Source organism: Taurulus bubalis (assembly GCF_910589615.1).
Source record: "Taurulus bubalis genome assembly, chromosome: 18".
NCBI classification, from domain to species: Eukaryota; Metazoa; Chordata; class Actinopteri; order Perciformes; family Cottidae; genus Taurulus; species Taurulus bubalis.
The window spans coordinates 14,437,410-14,457,326 of NC_136606.1; the positions used below are offsets into that span (position 1 = coordinate 14,437,410).

Genomic DNA, 19,917 nt, shown 5'->3' on the forward strand with positions numbered 1-19,917 from the left:
ATAGTTTACATTCCAGTTCAAGAGAGCAATTGAGTCACAACGCTAGTGATATTGTAGCTGTGGGATGCCCGTCTTCCTCCTCCCATCTCTCCCTGCCGACTTTTGCACAGATACACAACCTTTGTCCTCAGTATTTCTCAACAGCCTCCCTGAATGCAGAATAACACACTGCGCTAAGTTTGAATCGCTTACTCAATCAAATCAAGGAATCAATAAGTAATGGCGCGGGCACTGCAAACAAGTTCACCCTTTGCTCTTTGGATCCAACTCCAATACGCCTGATGAGTGATGTATTATTAGTGTCTCGCTGTGTGGTACGCACACAGATGTTCAGCCAGATATTGCAAAGATGTACGCAGAGGTCTCTATGTATATAGATATATTTATTTATCAGAATCAAGTATCGTCTGAGTGACTCAATCTCTGTGGGGCCTTTTCATCTCCTGATGTGATTAGACATGAGGGGTTTACCTGGATCTGGTATAACACAGAGTATGTGGGCATAACGATGGCATGTAGATGACTTTGGTACTGTTTGTGTTTACAATGGGAGGCTCATGACGTACTTTCTGCCCACTCAGGATCCTGTATTTGTTTTCGGCTTTAACCTGACTGGGTCACCCCCCGGCTCTGTCCACACAGCTCCCTGATGAAAGAGCAGATGCACAACAGCAGATGAATGACTGATCGCATTAGCAGACACACTTTGGCCTCAGGTTCAAACTGATCAATACCGAGATAAAGTGGTGCTCTCCTGCTATTGGGATTGTTTGATTGCAAAGACCATGGATATGTGTCTATATTGTACATCTTTCTGAATTCCCTCCATATTTAATACTTTTAATACGAATAATGCTATCAATTTACAGTTGAAGATTTTTCAATATATTTTACAGGAGAATCTTTTTGTCATTGAGGCTAATGGTTCATATACCCTTTTATATCAGCATAGGATTTAGATTTTTGACGTGACCTCACAGATTTACTCTGATGCTGTTAATCATGATCTCTTTTTTCTTTTCTGTAGTTCGCCACAGAGCACTGTGATTTACTCCACTTGGAACAGGAGCATCACCCAGTGGACACAGTCAGAACAGAAACAAAGAAAAAAAGTTTAAAAAAATGGTAATGAAAACCATTGCAGAGTAAGTGATAGCGCGTGGAAAAAGGCTTTAATATGATGATGGAAAACAGGTGTTTGTGCACACTACACTAACGAAAACGTGTCAGCATGCATTCATTATTCATTAAACATTTTCCATAATGTATTGCAGTTGAACTATATACAAATATATACAATATATCATATATATAATACATAGTTATATATATAGTTATAATAACATAATAAATATGAACTCAATGTGTTGTTATTCATTTAAAAAAAGAGACGATTTTAATTTCACTTCTTCACTTCGCTTATTTATTATAGGAAATGACAAAGCTTCCTTAAGAAAAACTACAAGTCCCACAATGCAACGGGACCATTCGATATTGAAGTGGGGGAAAGTACGGAACCGTCCTAACAATACTTTCATTTTCGTTTTTTACGCTGAGTAACTGCGAGTATCGTCACCGTGTCTCGTTCCCGGCATTGAATTACGCAAATATAGAGTTTGTTATTCTTTATCTCGGTGAAGCCGAAGTTTAAACGCTTCAACAAACTTAAGCGAGTAGCTTCCCATCCACAGAGACGACATGGCCTCTCTGGAAATCCGTCTGGACTCGAAGAAACAGGTGAGCGCGAGCGTTTACAATGTCGGAAACAAAGCCACTTTCCCTTCAAACTGTCGCGTGGCGTGTCGGTGACGCCGACAGGTGAGACGAGTCAGACACGAGTCTGTTTTGATAAGTAGAGGACTCGATGCGAGCAGGTGAGCGCAGTAAGCAGGTCGTTAAGATGCGCGAGCAGCTGTTCCCCTAAACACCAGAGGAAACGCAGAGGAACTAACATTAAATCATGTAATCTCATCATTGCAGGTGGATGACTTCTGCCAAAAGCTCACCAAGGAGGTAATTTATCCAAAGTTCACAAATCTCTCCCCACCGTGCCATGCATTTATCTTCCTCACATTAACATCGTCATTGTTGTTATTATTATTGATTTAACTCAACAGGCGGACGACTTGGTATCCAAATTCTTCCCTCAGAAGATTGAAGAGCTGCAGTTGCTGCTGAAGGTATCGATCTGAGACTAGTATCCATACTAACACCTCCTGTTGTTTTTCTCCACAATACAAGTGTTTTACAAAGTGGCAGACGCAACATGACATGTTTATCTTTCTGTTTCTCCCACAGACATCTTTCAGCTGCGATGACCTGGCGTCCCTGAAGGCACCGCTGGACATCCCCATGCCTGACCTGGCCAAAGAGGAGGCCAAGCGCAGGAAGAAAGAGGAGGTATGTCCCACCTCTCTAGGTCTGTACTGCCCGGAACAACACAACTCAAATCCAGCTTTAATGGAGGGAGCACGCTGCATGGAAGAAGTCCAAATACAGCAATTTGTTAAGTGATAAACACAAAACAGTTCAGAGTGTTTAAGAGGTTGAGAACACCAATGCTGTTATAGAGATGGCATTGGCTTCACAATAAGGAGTCGGAGGTACATTTCTGCATAAAGCCTCTCAGCCGGGATCCTCAGTCAAGGGTTTATGTAAAGCGCTTCACATAATATCACTGCACAACACTAAAAACTGAGTAATCTGTTACCACGGCTACCAACCGCTGTGTAATTTCCAAGGACTGCTTTGTAAATTGGCAGCGAGTGGGTCTGCTATGTTGGGTGAGTAAAAATAACGAAATTTAACCTGACTTATGTGTTTTTTATTTGGCTTTAAATCATATTCAGATAATATATATTTTTAGACTAGTACTGAAAAGAACAACATTTTTAAGGGATGGAAGTGTCCCAAAGGTGCACAACACCGAAGATGAAAGCAGAAAAGTCACTCAAGCATCAGACATTTCACCCTTTGCAGTATCCTGAATGTGTACTATATAATGATCTATATATTTTAGCAGTTTTATGTGGATGAAAAAGGTGGTTGAAAGAATATTATATATAAAGACGATACAGCAGCTATGAGGAACAAACTTGAGGCCGTCAGAGTGCAAGGAGCAGGAACTGCTGGAACTAGGTTACATTTATTATACAAAGAAGAAATACAGCATTTGACATCTTCATTTAGCCACAGAAAGAAGAAAAAGCATGTGGGAGAGCTGTCTGAGAGATTAATAGGCAGTGAAAACTCTCTGACCTGCTGCCTTCTGCTCTCATGTTGCAGAAGGAGGCGAAGGAGGGAAAGAAAGACAAGGACGACGATAAAGAGGATAACGATTCAGGTGGGGACGATGATGACGAGTGATAAATGAACACGCTGCAGTGGTCGTCAAGCTCTCTACAACACCGTTGCTTTTAAACCAGAATATCCCTGTTTTTGTATTCTTCTTCTTCTTTAATCGCATTTTTCTGTCTGTTTACGGATGTTTTATTCATGTTTTTTTTTATATATATATATATTTGTTGGTCCACCAGGGCCTCCTTGTGGTCCCATCTGCACCAACGAGCGTGTGGAGAGTCTCCTGCAGGAGGTGAAGCCTCAGATCCAGACGCTGAAGGAGAAGCTCAACATGGTCAGTCCGTCTGTTAGCTGCTCTGTAACACAGTTGTGATGTTTTCAAATGGGGCTTTAATTCCAGGAATAACTGTGAACACTATGACAAACTCGCATATCGCACTAGATATTAATACATTCAGATTTCCTCGGCAGGTGTCAATGTGGGTGCAACTCCAAATCCCTAAAATTGAAGATGGCAACAACTTTGGAGTGGCGATCCAGGTCGGTAGCCGGCAGTGGAATCAATGTGTTGTTCGAGTCTTGTGTGACGTGGATCCACTTTTAATATCTTTTGTTTGTCCTACAGGAGAAAGTGTTCGAGCTGCTGACCAACACACGCACCAAGATCGAGGGGTTCCAGACCCAGATTTCAAAGTAAGAGCCCACAACTCGTGATAGATTTAATTTTTATTTGAAAGCTAAACATGATTATGCGGTCGCACTAATGTGATGCGTGCGTTGCATCTCACGTCAACACGTCCACACAGCTGTTGTCAGTTGGCTGGTAATTTAGATATTCAGAAAATGTGTGTTAGTTGTTGAGGCCAGATCCGAGCAACGAAACACAAGTGTCAGACAGTTGTTTTCCAATCATGGACTCTACTCACACATACAGTTCTGAAAAGATACAAGTAGTCATAATAACCAAACACACCTTTTTATTCTAAGGGCTAGAGGACCTTATTTTAAAACTTTACATCTCCTTTCAGGAAACTCTGTGTGATGAGTTTATGCGTCAGTGTTCTGGCAAGAACCCCTTCATTTTAAAGCCAGACCATGTTACTTAAGCTCTCTGTGGCTCAATTCAGTAAACCCGCTATAGCTTCTGGTGGCTAATGTTAGTTCATGTTAGCAAACTTCAGGAAAATATTACTGTGTAACAAACATTACTCAGTTAGTTTACCGACTTCATTATAATTCAATAACTTTGCATTTTAGCAAAAAGCCAAACTACTTCTCAGCATTCAGCCCTCGCATTGTCCGCTGTTCAGCAATAGTCGCAATCTGGCTTTAATCAAAATTGGACACTCACTGATTAAAGAGGATCAGACTGGAATACATCCTGTCACGACTGTTTATAAATGACTTTTCCTCCCTTCTGTGTGGCAGATATTACAGTGAGAGAGGTGACGCTGTGGCCAAAGCCTCCAAACTACCCTACGTGGTCAGTATCTCGTGCTGTTAAATGGTCATTACCCCGTATGCTCTGTTTGTGTGTAAAGCAATGAGTCATCATGAGTCATCATGGCGGTGTCCTGCTCTGCGTGAATTGGGTACACGGTGGATGTGCCGCGTACGTACGGTAGTATTCTGCATGTGAACTGTGTGCTCCGTGTGCTTCCTGCTGCAGGGAGACTACAGGCAGCTGGTTCATGAGCTGGACCAGTATCAGTACTGCGAGCTGCGCCTTGTGATCTTGGACATCTGCAACACATACGTAAGACACCTTTTTGGATTTCACATGTTTGTGTAGAAATATCGGGAAAGTGGTTAAAAATCAGATCGTGTAAAAACTGTCAACGCATAATGACAATCTGAGTGCTCTGCAGTCTGCGTACACGTCACCTGGATGTATCAAACCTAATTTGCCATCTGTCGCAATCATGCACTGTACTTTAAATTCAACTATCCACACATCTCTAAAATATTCCGGTCGTGTCCCGGCAGCGGGGACGGTGCCGAAATGGAATCCATTCCTTCTTAATAGGAGGGTAATTAAACTAATTGCTGTGCTTGTGTTAAATTGATTAGCGTGCCATCTCCTCTCCATTAATCACTGTTGTCTCGTTCCTCTGGCTATTGTCTTCCTGTGTTTGATGCTGTTAATAAACAAGGCAGTACAGGTGATGATGAAAGGAGCTGTTCCACACAATAACGTCTCTCTCTCTCTCTCTCTCTCTCTCTCTCTCTCTTATTACTGCCTCTGACCTTTATGTCTCTCTGACATGCTGTCGATCTTCCTTAAATCTTTCTTGCTCTACATTTCCTCTGATGCCTCTCTCTCTCTTTCTCTCTCTCGCTCTCCCTCTCTCTGCAGTCTGTGCTGTTCGACGTCATTACCAAGAACTATGAGAAGATCAAGAAGCCCAGAGGCGAAGGCAAGGCTCTCATCTACTGAGACTCCAGCGTACTCGCAGCCTCACAGGTTGCAGCGATCGTAGTATGACACTCTAGTAACAAAACACCCGCTCTGACATGTGTGGATTCATTTTGGTGGAAATTACACAATAAAGCAACATAACTCCGACACTTCTGACTGCTTTTTTTTGTTGTTGTCCCAATGGGAATTTAAATTCCAACAAATACTGACCGCCAATGAATGTATTCATATGATTCCAGAGGTATGTAGCGTTGTCAAGGTTTTTTTTACAGGAGATATACTCTTCACCACCCCTAATCAGAAGCCGTTTTGACTCCATAACTTTAGCTTTCAAGGTCACAACCGCATCCCCAAAACATAATCCACTGAGGGTTTCACACTACTGAGGCTGTTTGTCGGTGTCCGTCGTGGTAAACCGTCCTTCCTCCGGCAAACCAGGACAGGCCCAGCTCGGTTGGAGCCTGTACCACCCTCGATAGAGGCCTCTCCACACCAGGTAGCCCAGAGCTCCTCCCATATGCTGGGAGGGGAACTTGGGGAAGTGTGCAAGCAAACACATCAGCAGGAACATCCAAACGGCGAGTAGAACTACACACAGGAGGAAGATGAACCGTAAAGGGCCACCGGGGGACCTCTGCAGAGCCTTGCTTTGAACCAGGTGAAGACCAAAGACGGACATTTCCTCCACAAGCAGCAGGCAACACAGGCAGAGGATGAGGACGTCCTGGGACACTTCGTAACCCCTCCACACCATGTTGGCGTTGAGGCAGGAGGCCTTGGTCCGGTCCTCATGCAGCAGCAGCAGCGGCTGAATGGAGGGGGTGGTGGTGCCGTGACCACCCTGGTCGGGGGTCATAGGTTCATAACAGGTTCCTGCGGCATCCTCCAGAAAGGTCAGGAGATGCCGACAGCTCCACCAGAGCAGCCCAACAACCCCCATCCGAGAGAGGTGGCGGAGGAGGAGGGGAGGGGAGTGGCGGGCCGAGATGGAGAGGAGAATGGTGAAGGAACTCGTGAAGACGCAGGTCCAACCCCAAGCGGACTTCAAGAACTTCCTGCAGGAGAGCAGAAATCAGTGTTGCATGAAAGGTCACGGTACATATCATCATAACACAATCATTTAAAAAAAGCAATGGCTCTGTTCCAGTTGAGGGTAAAAACGAGTCGGGTAGGTTCGTCTCTTGGAATCCACTCAAACTCGTTCTGCCAAAGGATGACTGATGGCGTCGCTGATGGCCTCACACATCATGAGTCGTACAAGACCAAAGTGCACTAAGTAAACCTCACAAAAAAAGCATCAGTTCACGTATAAAGCTGTAATAACAACTGTAACGTTAGCTGTGAAGCTACGGGTCACACCAGATCAAATAATACTGGATTTTATTACTCATGATTTCAACTGTCTGTTTCAAGACAGATAATGTGTTTAATATTATTTCAAAAAGTTACACAATCTTGCTTTAATTATATGGTTGGCAGATCATGCACATTAAAATGAAGCTTCAAGTGTGCTCTTACTGTCTGCAGCATTAATGCATTATTTCTACATGCATATATTCTACAAAAGTAGGCAATGACTTGATTTATGTTATGTCCTATAGCAGAGACCATTTTCCGCCATGAGCCATATTATGGACTTGACCTATTTCACTATATTTGGTGTGAAAGTGCAGTTCAAATGTTGAACTCTAAAATTGAAATTGGAGGATGCAGTCACAACTGAAAATAATACGGCCACTTTAGTCATGTCTAACAATAGCCACAGCAGTTATAAGTATACCACATACAGTACATATTACACTTAAAAGTAGAAGACAACCAGGCAGTACCTGTACAGGTAGTGGTTGCTGTTAGCGAAGATGCTGTACTCTGACACCCAGAGACTCAGCAGAGGACCGAACACAACCAGAGCAGACAGCATGAGGTGGAAGTGCCGTCTGAGCGGGCTGCTTCCCAAAACCCGGGCCAGAGCGTTCGTTACAAACACCAGAGCAGCACCCAGCAGCCTGAGGAGGAACTTCCCCAGCAGAAGCACCTCTGAAGCCATCTTGTGTAACGTCTCCAAGTTGATCTCTGGCGGGAAGCCATTTGAGGATTTTTCTGTCTGGGCATCCATGTTCATCGGCTTTGTCTGTGACACCTTTTGTAGTTTTGGGCGTTCTCCTCTTCTTTTTCCCCAATTAGAGCCGTGCGGTTGGAGTCTTCCTCACTTTCTTTTGTCTCTGAAAGGCATTCCGGCTCTCCTCTGTGAGGCTTTCCACTTTATCACTGTCAGGCGTGCAGGAGGACACATGGTTTATAAAAATACAAGCCCTCTCTCCCCTTTACCCCCAGAAGCCCTCCCCCAACACAGACCCAGACTCAGAGGGGTGGGCATGGTGGCTGCTTCCAGTTATTCTCAAAACAATGATCCAATGCTTTGGGAATTTGATCCATAAAGCTGGTGCATGCGTACATTTCAAATTAAAACACAGATTTTCTACGACGGCTTGAAACAACTGCTTCACAAGACTCAGACTGTGTCGTGTTGCAATACAATTTTGCATTTATGACATTGCGTAAGGAATCATTCTGACATAAAATGGCTCGTTTGGCTCCTTCTTTGGTTCTCCTTGAGCCTCTCCGTTCTTAGAATCAGCTGTTGGAGCCAAAACTAATTTAAGTTATAAACTGTTGGCAGTCTGCATTTGGCGCCACGAACAGCTGCATTTCTCACAACACTCTGTCCTCTATATTTCCAGGCCCCAAAGCCAGCGCCTCTAAAACCTCTTTAACTTCCAGAGCCAAAATTGAGTTAATTTAGTCTTTCTGTGGGCTTTATGCTCAATAAAACACACATCCAGTCCCACTACTATACATAGACTCCATATCCATACCATGGAAGTGCTGCTGGAGTCCATATGTGAAACGTTATTTATTTTATTAAGTGATGCAGTTGATGCAAAACACACACAACATGATTGCATTTAAGTGGGAGGAGCTCTGACATCTTCTGTTACTTTCTTCCATTTGGCTTTTCAGCTATTCAAATGCTGATCTCAGCACATGTGTCCTCCTCTTCCTGATAATTGATCATAAGACCTTTTCCTTTCAGTGAAACTGCAGCTGAGATGATACATTATAACCCCCACGGTGTCGGTGCGTTAAGTGTTGTATTAAGCAGGAACAGTAAGTGTAAATGAAACCATGCACGCCAAAGGAATCCGTCTAATTTTAGACCACTTAACTGCACTGCTGTCGCTACAACGACCTTGAAGCCTCTGCTTTGGTTCCTGCAGCTATTAATTGTCAGTTGTCCGTTCAGTGCTGCTGGCAAAAGAAAATGAATGTGATGTTTGTTCAGTGTGACGGAATTACACATTAGCGCAAATGAACACTTATCTCCATTTAGTTCAGCAGCACAAACTCAGCGTAGAGCCTTTGGGTTGTGGCGACACATTGAAAGGTTTTTATTGTTACTGTAAAACAACGGTCTAAAAGTGAAACATGGGCTTTGATATAAACACCTGAAAATTGCATAAACAGATCAGTGTGTACGTTTTGATCCACAGTCCCTTCACCGAGTATCGGCCTCAACATGTTATCACACACATCCAAATCTTTTAAGATGGTTGCAAGTTTGTAGTGGTGGCCAACCAATCACTCTTTTCTTTTTTTCCTTCCTTCAGGCTTGTGTTTACAGAGCCGGGTGCTGACCCAGCATCCATAAGAAGACCTCAGACTAAGACAGCAGACTTGAGGTGACCAAAAGACGTTAAAACATAAAATCATCGTGAGCTCGGCGGCAAAACGAAGATGCTCAGTAAGCCGAGTTTGTTCGGGTGTCTTGGTCATCTCGGTACGCTGTACGTTTCCAACGCGGGACGTTTCCCCGTGAACAGCTGACCAAGACGTGGACCGACGGTAAACTCCGGACAGCGACATGAGTCGCGACTCGGGCAACTGGTATATAATGTACTGGATTGTTAGAAAATAATCAGTCTTTAAATGTGGACCTTGAACCCGACGGCCCCAGCTCAGGATGTTCACACCAGCAAGGTCAAGAGTCCCAATCCACACACTGACAACTATCTCAATACACTCCCTGAATGCACATACCATTAAAATACTATACATTTATACAGAATTATCATCGCCAGTCGCTCGCTGCAATATCCAACATTGACTTTCAGAAAACTAACTTATCATGAAATTTTAAGAGATCATTAAGAAAGTGCAGTGCCGAGCGTTTCCAGCTTCAGCACATTTTCATGAAATGTTTCAGGCCAAATTCAAAAGCTTTGGCCTGTCGCTGACTTTTCTTTTGCGAAACAGTGAGGCAAAAAAACAGAACGTCCCACCGTGCCCATATCTGCTCTTGACAACGTAAGGCTATAATGCCTTTCCAAATGAACACTTCACAACCACGCTATAACTGCAATCATTAATATCCAGCATTGAATAAAAAAAATATTGAAGTCTCTCCCAGTCCTTCAGAGCGTTAGACGTCCTTCTGTGGCGATGTCACTTCCTCCGACACCTTTTCCTTTGTCTCTCCTCGTCTCTGGCTGTCCACAGCTCTCTTTCTCCCGTTGTCAGTTTCTGTCCCGCTCTCTCTCCTCCTCTAGCGGATGGGTCTGTCTGTGCTCCCACATCCGCACCGCTCCGTCCCACTGTGGAGGAACAGGAAGAGGGGCAGAGCGATCAGAGCCTGGATGTTTCATTTTATTCTCCCACATTTACTTAAAATAGACATTTCTTCTGTATTACTAAAACAGGGTTGAACCTCGTAAACCTTCCGACTGAAAAATCGTTCTCATATTTCTTAAGCAGTGGATGAACTTTGCTGAATGTGAATTTACTAAAAATAGTCCCGGAGGCGATGTCACGAGAGCATCTCAGTACACTGCCAACTTTGCAGTTTCGACAACAACTTATTTCCCGCCGCTGTAGACGACGACGACATTAGGAAGCTTTATAATTCCAGCTTTATTGTTAGTTTTTCCCCAGCTATGTGTAATATTCATGCTCATGTGTTTCTGTAAGTTTTTTCTGAGTTTGTACTCATGGTTAAATACACTTATTGTAAGTCGCTTTGGATAAAAGCGTCAGCTAAATAAAATGTAATGTAAGTGATTGACAAGACATTTTAAGTGAATTCCGTGGTACTCCACTGCTGGAGAAAACACTGTCTGGTTTAATCCCATTTGAACCTTTTTACTTTTCTTTTTTTGTACATTTACATGTAATATTTACGATCACACGCTTTTACACATCGACTCCAGTTGAACGGTTTGCATGAGCGGCACTCACAGAGCTGCTGATGATGTTGTCCTCGTACGGGTGCCAGCTGACGTCCCTCACACACGCGTCATGGCCCGACAGTCTGGAGACCACGGCGCCCGTCAGGACGTCATAAACTAGACGGACACACAAACAATGCAAAAATATTTAGCGACTTGTAATCACGTACTGTCTACCTTGGCCCTTGAATCAGTCCCATCTACGCCGCAGACACGCGGTGAGACTCACTGATGATTTTGCCGGTGGAGCAGCCGGAGTAGATGAACCTCTGTCCAGTGGTGAACTCTGGAGAGAAGCGGCTGCGGATGAGGGTGTGCAGAACGCCGTGGCCGCGGTAGGTCATCACCGAGGTGTCGCCTGTCAGCTTGTGTCTCTTCAGGGCTGAAAGGGACACGCAACAGGTTCAGAAATCCCCCAGAATCCCTTTCAGAAGTCATAATTTGCCTCACATTAGTTTGGTGCAGTTTACTAAAGCGCGCTGCTACCCGTCACCTGTCCTCTACGCCTTCCCTCCTCTTTGACTTGTAATGGTAATCAGTCATTTCTCTATGTGTGGTTTGAATGCTCTCGTGTCCCCTTTCCTTCACCACATATACACACCCACGTTTCACCTCTCTCCCTTCTTCACACCGTCATTTAATCTTATACCCTTCTCTTTTCTTCCCACACGAGACCTCTCCTCCCCTTGTCCTCTAACTTTCCTACTCCTCCCCACCAGTGGCTCCCTCTCTCCTCCGCCTCCTCCTCCCAATCTTTCACCTCTCTGGGGAACCTGCTGCCAGCGATAATCCCAGTTTTGTTGGGTGACAGCCAGGCGGGAAGCTGCCAATCCCTCTTTGGGAGAGAACTTCCTGATGTCCCAGAGCTTGATGGACTGGTCCTTGGAGTTGCTGATCAGATAGCGTGCGTCACCCTGAAGCAGCCATGACAAGAAAAATAACCTCAGGGTTAGACTAGTACAGCAGACTAAAGACACATTACACTGGGCTAATATTAGCATTCAATTAATCAACTTCCAGCCAATCACTTCCCATGAGACGTTTGGGGGAACTTGTCATTGACAGATTGATAAAATACCAGCAGCATTCCTCTCTCTGCCCCACCCACCTTGCTGTGGATGAAGGTGATGCCGTCTCGGTGGCCGGCCAGCTGTCCGACAGGCTGCGGTCTGTCCTCCCGCAGCGTCCGTCTGTCCCACACCTTGCACAGCGCGTCGTCGCTGCCAGAGAAGAGCAGCTGGGACGAGCTGTCGGCAAACGCCACCGCATTCACGTCGTCCTCGTGGGCATCAATCTGACGAGCGGAGACGCAAAAGGAAGAGAGAGTCGTTCGTGTGGCGTGTGTGAGCGCGTGCAATTTCCTCTGTGAGAGACGGTGTGTAGCATACATGCTCGTGTGAAAGGGCTTTTGTCTGTGTGAACGTCAGAGTCGTGACAGACACAAATGTTTCCAGAACTGATCCAGTATATTTCCTTTTTGATTTAATTGCAGACAAATATGTCTGCAATTAAATCAAAGAGGAAATAGGAAAAAGGGAAAGAATGAAGGAAAGTGAGACTCAAAAAAATGTAATTATTACAGCAGCTCTCTGCAGCAGAGGAGTGCGACAAACAAGTTGTGTGTCCCAGGACTGATTCAGCTGCTCTAAGATGCTCAGAGAACCTTTTTTATAGAGCATTTGTTGAGGAATATTTTTTCACCCACTAATTTGGTGATCTAGTGGCGATCAGCAGCAAGGTGTACGTGGAATTGAATCCCGATAAACTACAGCTTCTATTGTTATAAAAGGAGCATGTCACCAAGTCTACCGGTGTGGCTCATTGGTGTTTTTGTTTTAGTTAAGTTCTCTATGGCACAGGAGAAAGACATATATCAGACAATTCATGTAGATAAGATCAGTTTATTGTTGGTTTCAGTCTTTTCACAAGATTTGTTACCACTAAGAGAAATATAGACCAACACCAGACTTTTCCTTTTGGTGAAAATTGAGTGAAATTTACAAATTCAGAGATTAAGCAGAGGTAATAAGAGAAAGAGCATATACAGTGCTGAAGCAGATGGTCGAGGCCAGCTACTGACTTCTACGCAGAGGGGGGTTGTGGGTTCAACCCCCCCCCCGTCCAACAGCAGGGTGGAGCTGGACTCTGCTGCTACAATACGGGGCAATGGGAAACTTTACGTGAGCCGGCACACTTGCAGGTCTGGCTCACCTTGATCACAGGATGAGGCACAAACAGGCCGAGGTGTCCGCGACTTGGAACGAGCTAAAAACACAAACGGCAAACGTACTGAAGACACACTTACCTTCAACGTTCGCTTATTCTGCTCGAGATCAAAAACGTAAAGGCAGCCGTCATTCGCTCTGAAAGGAGAGAGAAAGAGTGAGCGTGAGCACGCTCTAATAAAGCGGCTGAATGCGACTGATCTCGCTGGTCTGAGTGGTGCTTTATATTAAATAAAGGTGTTTTTCTCTAAATAATTCAAGTATTCACAACCTGGGGGGGGGGCTGACTAAATTAACATTTCTGATAGAGATTTCAGACCTGGTTTCAACGCTGTCAATCACCGCCTTGAAACATAAAAGCAAATTGCACTTACCCTCCCAGGATCTCGTTGCCATCTGTGGACGCAGCCAGTGAGAACACACAGAACCTCCTCTCATCTGGACTACAAAGCACAACAGCACACACACATGAGCAGGTTGTCACTTCAGCAGTAGCACCATTATTAAATCACAACTACGTCGTCTACTGTATGCCTTGCCACACCAAACAGCTTGATGAAGGCACCTCTTAAACAATGCTATTGTTGGGGGTGCTGTGAGTTGAATGGTGGTGCTTTATTTGAAATAATGATCTCTCTAGCAAACACACACACACACACACACACACACACACACACACACACACACACACACACACACACACGTTGAGATGACAGCATCATTCATCCAGATGGTAATGAAGGGAGAGAAGGGCCGGCTGGTAGGAAATGATAGATTACCTGCTCTGTAATGTTATAAGTTACTATGAGGGAAACACTAACCTGAGGTCCAGGGCAGTGTGGGTTTCACTGTCTCCGTCTATACTGCACAAATGAACTGCGGGGAAGACGCAGAGACAGAGAACATGTGAATACAACAGCATAAAGGAGTTACGCATTAGTATTTAGGACAATTATCCAATTTGCAGGCGGGAATTTTCAAAATGATCCTTGGTCAGATGTTCATTCTACATGTAGAACACCGTTTAAGGAGCCCGGCTCACCTTGTAACTGTGATGCAAATGCTAAAGTAAAGCTACAGGGACAAGAGTCGGATTTCTCTTGATGCCACTGCAGCAACAGTCAAAATCGGAATACGGATAACATGGAAAGTTCCCGAAAAAAGAAAAAAAACACTAACTAGCATCATTGTGTCTCTCAGGTCGGTGGCCTTACTGTAGTCGGACCAGCTGGAGTAGAGCACATTTTGTCCGTCGGGGGTGAAGCAGACGTCCAGAACGCTCCAGCCCACATCGCGAGCCTTCACCGTCTGCCGTAAGTGAAAGCGCCCCCTGGTGGTGTCGTACAAGCGGATGTTCTGGTCTGCAGCGAGCATCGGGAGAACAAAAAGTATTGTAATCAGACGCTGGGTGGCTGTTCACATGACGCACCTGTTGTCCATCGCATGTATCGTTCGCTTACAAAACAGAACGAACAAATGTGACAAGGTGCAACAAGTTTTGGTATTTTCTAATAATACTTTCAAACAAATCTGATGCCTGATCGTTGTTGTTGCATCAAAAGATTATAAAAAAGGAATACAAAATAAATAAATCAGTAATATTTGTGTGTCAATGACCACATTCTGTATGCAACACTCCACGAATGGCCCTGCCGATTTGGTAGTTTACACAGTTTTAAACAAACACTAGGAATCACTATCAGATCTGGTTCAGTTCCTCTGGGTTCTCATGTTATTTACCTTGGCAGGCGGAGAGGAACATGCCGCCATCCTCGCTGTACACTCCACAGAAGGCTTTCTGCTGGTACGTATCCTTGTGGGATACATAGTTTGGCAGAAAACTGCGAGAGAAAAAAGGGTCAATATCATGACAGACAACAGGATGAGTCCTTTTGGAAGCATGGCGTCTAGTTTATTGTACATTTTCACCCAAAAATATATCACAATCAAATATATCAATACATCAAGAGTCCATGCTTCATCGAGACTGTTGTTTTTTTCATTTAATATGCCACTTTTCTTAACCCACTCATTCTTATTCTTTCTCTGTGTCAAAATATGACATAATTTAAACAACACTTACTGTGTGCGGATACGACTGCACTCTCCATGAGAAAAACTGGAGCCTCTACATCTGCCTTGCCTCCTCTGAAAAGCAAAAAACATCAAACTGGTCAACATTTATTTGGAATTAAACCAGCTGACACCAACACGTGACTAATAATGTCCTCTAAATGTGCAGTTGGTATCTTCTCTGAGACCTCTGTTAGCATGTGGGTGAAACTGTGGCGGCCCTTCGCGGTCAAGGAGCCGGTGGCCAGCAGGATCTGAGTTCGGATCTCACTTTGGTCCACTTCATGTGTGTCGGGTTGGGTGTCCACTGGGAAGAAAACACAAAACAAAACCAGTCTTGGTATTAATTACCACATGACATCAACCTTCTGACACATTGTAATTGAACCTGAATGACCATTTGAGGGAAAGATTTTGGGGTAATTGACAAAGAATTGCAGAAACATGGGACTCACGACCCACTAGCAAAGTCAAAGTATGTGTTCTTAATTGAGCTTTAAAAACTTTAAAAGATGATTTGACGTTAAGTAATGCTTACTTAACGTCTTTATTTTATACTAATTTCTATACTAAACTTCTCCAACACAAATATATTTTGTAGTTAATACTGGAAAATAGCATTACTCTACCACGATTTGCATCTTTAATTGAGAGACATTGACACATGACCAGGGGTTTGGATAAGCGCCGGCTGTCAGCTGGATATTAAAACATTCACAGATTATTTTTATAGCGAGTTGCTTCTCGTCCCATTGATGTAAGGTGCCAATTAAGCAGAACGTGCTCGTCTGTCACATGAGGAGATGTTTTCCCAAACCTAACTTTCCTGCTTTTTTGGAGGTCGCCAGTCAAGTCACGCACACACAGACCGGCTACTGAGAAGCAGGCGGAGACGAGGGAGGAGGAGCCTCTGACAGAGAAGATACTTGAACATGATTTTTTTTGTGGAAATAAAAAAGCAGTTTGAGCTCATTTTGTCAAGTAATGTTTTATATTTACAGTCTAACCTTGTTGATGTTTTGTTTCATCGTGAGCTGTTAGAATACATTGTTTCAGGGTTGGAGGAGCTAAACCAAGCAGTATCTTATAAAACAAACTGTAAGGGGCTGAGGGGTGAAGGGTAGTTGCTGGTGTCTTTCTTCCAGCCAGAAGGCTCCACCCACTTCTCCAGGAGAGTGGGATCAGGTGTGGCAGGAGACACACCTGGACCTCATCTCCTCGTCAAGGAGAGGAACAAAAGACCAAGCAGGGAAGACGTGCGAGGAGAGACATGTTGCGAGTGGAGCAGTGTGGGCGCTCCCTCGGATCGCCAGAATGAAGAATGTGGTGCCGGTAAGTCTGCTAGTAGGCCGGCTAGATTACGAAAATGTAAGTTTTAGTTTAGTTACAGAGCCCTCTGAAGGAACTGGATTTTCTGCTCTTTTGTTTATTAAAGTGGTTAATTAAGTATTGTTAAAAACCTGGAACTGACTAGGCCTATGACTGCTGCGCTGCCATTTATATCTGGGCCTTCTGTGCAATCCTGTTACACATCAAACACTGGTTAAAAGCACACAAAAAGAAGATTCAAAGTTTAATAAATAGTAGTTGTATTATTTTGCAATAGTGCTTTAACAGTTGTTTGAAGGCTAAAGTATGGCCCAACTGTTTCATACTGCACACTACTGATGAACGCAGCGTGCAGTATGTACTGCACACTATCTTGGTCAGTAGTGTGTAGTAGTTTCTAATAGCTTTGGCCTGTGTCTGTTCTGAACTGTTTCTGGTGGGATTACTGGTGGCGGCGGCGAGCGGAACTATTGTTCTAAGTGGGCCACCATTTACTAAAACCCTGCTACTTGGATTTTGATGCCTGTTTATTTGTAATTTTACTATACGGGTGCTTGTAGTGCCCAAAAAGGACACATTTTAACAATTTCTCATATGATATACAAACTAAAAATGTTTATATTGCCCGATATATGAAACCCAATTATAATGTGTCTGCTGCTTTAACCCTCACTGCATGAATCAACAACTTAATTCTGTTGTCATGACTGAGAAGTCTGTGTCACTCAAAAGAAAAAAGAGCATCTGACAGGATGTTATATTTTGGAATTGTCACCCGGAGCCTGATTTACATAAATATGTGTGAATATATATATTTCCACCATAAATTGGTGCAGCAAAATTCACCAGAATGCAGGAAATTAATATGAAGTTCCTAATTTATTTTTCACCCAGCTTGACATTGCATGCACTAGTAGAACACCCCGTATGACTTTCATGGATTCACCCTGACCAAAATACAAACAGCCGAACACGCAAATTCTAAACAGTTACTTAATACAGCAAAGTGAATGTTTTTGTATCAGTCCATCATAAGCCTTGTAGTAGGTATGGCTGCTGAAACGGTACGTTTACACACTTTATCTTTCCACCTTCATGCCTGTGGACAGGAGGAGGTTACCTGGTGGATTGTAGCGGTCCCCCAGCCGACCATCCCAGGCTCCGTCGCTGTCCTCATCAGAGTCAGAGTACGACTGGACCAGCTGCAGCCCCGTGGCGCCACTCCCGTGGACCAGACGGACCTGGCCCCTGCACACAAACACCACATTAGTTCAACAGCCAGTGAATAAGAAATGGTGATACGCGATCAAATTAGTCAATCCCTCTCTGGCGAAGAATGGGAAACCTTGATTTACTAATACTTTAATTAAACTTTAGTTAATTAAAAGGATTTATTCAAAAAGTTAACGGCATTCAAACTGAATAAGGCTGGGGAATTGTCAACCACCTCTTAAGTAGCTTTAAAACATGTTTATCTTTGCTGTCCGAGACTGTTGACATTATTCACATGGATACAAACTGGACCCAGGAGCGTGAGGTACAAAAGTGCTTTGCTGTGTTATGATCATTGTCAGGATCTTAAAAGACAAACATCCCAGTTCACCTCCTCAGTAGGTAAGCCAGCACTTCAGCTAAGTCAACGTCCTCCTCTGATGCGGGCTGTCTGTCTCCTTGCTGCCTGTCCGCCGTCCTGCGGCCCCGGCTGCTGCTGCTGCTCTGGTTTGGTTCCGATGCGTCGGGCTGCTCAGCTGGGTTGCCACTGGAAGAGTCCCTTCCACCAGACATCCCAGAACTGGACTGAGAGCCCATAGACTGAAGAGGGCCTAGCGGGGACAACAGTTTGAAATAAGAGACCGTTTTAGATTTACTGTCTTCACTGGAAGGGAGCCAGGCGAACACAAGTGCGGTGAGCGCAGGACTATTGACAGTGAGCAAGACCGGAAATGGGAAAACACAAGTTGGGTAATAACGGTTGCATTAACCTTAGCTAAATATATATATATATATAAATTCAAAGCGATTGGCTCGAGCCACCGTACTTCCACTTCTTCCAAAGATCGAACTACTGGATCTGCAAGTAGCTGAAGTGTAAAGTTACTGAACGTCAGCTCGTCATCTTTAAGAGGGTCATTTATGTTGAGCTAGCTAAGAATGCTAACGACTCCACGGTAACGTTACCGTTTGACTGTCTTCCTGACAGCTCGTCGGTCCAGCTCCTTTGTGTCGTCTCGGTGCAAACTTAAATATTTGGCCCCGGAGGCGTGACCTGCACACGGTCCGACGCGCAAAGTCTGCAACGCGCCGCAGCTGAAGTCTGACAGCCCAGTGAGGTCTGAGCGGTTGGCTAGCAGGGCCAGTCGGGAATCGCCATGTTGTTTACAAAAGTGTGAAAAAACCCTGCGCGTGCCCCTGCCCTCTCCCCGTCACGTGATCCGTCGTGCTGTTTGACAGGAATTCAATGGCAACTCAAAACAGGCGTGTGTGTATATGTGTAATAATAATAATATATAAATAAAATGTTAAGGCTGTACATCCTAGATTTGTATTTTATGTGGGTTTAACTGGTTTCTGTCTTGTTTCTTTTCTGCCTTATTTGTTTTGTTACATTGGTTAGTGTATGTGTAATACACACATGACATGTATGTATATCTATCTATCATAATGTGTGTTTATATCACCACAAACACCCTGCAACAGAAGTCCCCATTGTTCTTTTTTTTTTGGTCTGACCCGAGTGTTCCCCCAAGCCTTATCTCTTGCGTTTGTTCATTTTGAGATGTAAAAGAAACTCTTCCAGCTACAAAAGCAAGGAAGAAACCAGTTAAACGGACATAAGGTAACAATCTAGGATGCACAGCCCTAACATAAAATGTCAAACTAAATTCACGAGTTGTTGAAATATGCCTCATCCCATAAAGTAATGCATTTTCGTTAAACCAATTGTCTGCCTTGATCACCGCTATAAAATATTAGGAGATCATTGTGTTAATATAATTTGGCTCACACAATGAAGCCCTGTGCTCCTGAAGAACACATTTGCTATGAAGATGCCCCACCTAATATAGGACATAATACGTTGTCAATGGTTGCATTTGGTGGTACAGTTGTTGTCTGAGGCATCTGGTCCCAGCAATCCATAATCTCATAATCCAGCTGGCTGCTGGGTAGTTCTGGTGTGTAGCTCAGCGATACAAAAAAAGGCACCCAACGTGTGATTTTAAATGTGAATACTTCTGTTGCATTTCTCTTTTGTGGAATTAGTGTTGTTATAGTGATCTGCAGGTCCAGT

The 19,917-nt window shown here is 44.0% G+C and overlaps 3 protein-coding genes across 3 annotated transcripts; 1 reads left to right on the forward strand and 2 right to left on the reverse strand.

Moving 5' to 3' along the window:
- Positions 1 to 1,514: 1,514 nt before the first annotated feature.
- On the forward strand, positions 1,515 to 5,866 carry psme1 (proteasome activator subunit 1). The gene is made up of 11 exons (XM_079234561.1): positions 1,515 to 1,737; positions 1,981 to 2,013; positions 2,118 to 2,180; positions 2,299 to 2,400; positions 3,286 to 3,343; positions 3,537 to 3,634; positions 3,772 to 3,840; positions 3,926 to 3,993; positions 4,729 to 4,783; positions 4,970 to 5,056; positions 5,657 to 5,866. The coding sequence occupies exons 1-11, from the start codon at positions 1,699 to 1,701 to the stop codon at positions 5,735 to 5,737; spliced, it is 753 nt and encodes a 250-aa protein (XP_079090687.1). The 5' UTR covers positions 1,515 to 1,698; the 3' UTR covers positions 5,738 to 5,866.
- Positions 5,867 to 6,098: 232 nt separating this feature from the next.
- Positions 6,099 to 7,835, reverse strand: fitm1 (fat storage inducing transmembrane protein 1; the record flags this gene model as incomplete). Its single annotated transcript, XM_079234572.1, has 2 exons — positions 6,099 to 6,774; positions 7,549 to 7,835. The coding sequence occupies 2 exons, from the start codon at positions 7,833 to 7,835 to the stop codon at positions 6,099 to 6,101; spliced, it is 963 nt and encodes a 320-aa protein (XP_079090698.1).
- A 1,225-nt stretch (positions 7,836 to 9,060) lies between these two features.
- dcaf11 (ddb1 and cul4 associated factor 11) lies at positions 9,061 to 18,856 on the reverse strand. Its single transcript, XM_079233896.1, has 15 exons — positions 18,807 to 18,856; positions 18,232 to 18,451; positions 17,749 to 17,876; positions 15,488 to 15,606; positions 15,310 to 15,374; positions 14,967 to 15,067; positions 14,441 to 14,587; positions 14,048 to 14,102; positions 13,601 to 13,669; positions 13,307 to 13,364; positions 12,110 to 12,295; positions 11,762 to 11,915; positions 11,231 to 11,383; positions 11,012 to 11,118; positions 9,061 to 10,371 (listed from the first exon to the last, which is right to left on the reverse strand). The coding sequence occupies exons 2-15, from the start codon at positions 18,435 to 18,437 to the stop codon at positions 10,294 to 10,296; spliced, it is 1,626 nt and encodes a 541-aa protein (XP_079090022.1). The 5' UTR covers positions 18,438 to 18,451; positions 18,807 to 18,856; the 3' UTR covers positions 9,061 to 10,293.
- Positions 18,857 to 19,917: the final 1,061 nt, after the last annotated feature.

Coding starts and splice junctions, on each gene's coding strand:
- psme1 (XM_079234561.1), top strand. CDS start 1,699: ATGGCCTCTCTGGAAATCCGTCTGGACTCGAAGAAACAG. Junction 2,014..2,117: donor GCCAAAAGCTCACCAAGGAG/GTAATTTATCCA, acceptor TTAACTCAACAG/GCGGACGACTTGGTATCCAA. Junction 3,635..3,771: donor TGAAGGAGAAGCTCAACATG/GTCAGTCCGTCT, acceptor TTTCCTCGGCAG/GTGTCAATGTGGGTGCAACT.
- dcaf11 (XM_079233896.1), bottom strand. CDS start 18,437: ATGGGCTCTCAGTCCAGTTCTGGGATGTCTGGTGGAAGGGACTCTTCC. Junction 17,877..18,231: donor CTGGCTTACCTACTGAGGAG/GTGAACTGGGAT, acceptor GTTTGTGTGCAG/GGGCCAGGTCCGTCTGGTCC. Junction 15,375..15,487: donor TCACCCACATGCTAACAGAG/GTCTCAGAGAAG, acceptor TTTGCTTTTCAG/AGGAGGCAAGGCAGATGTAG.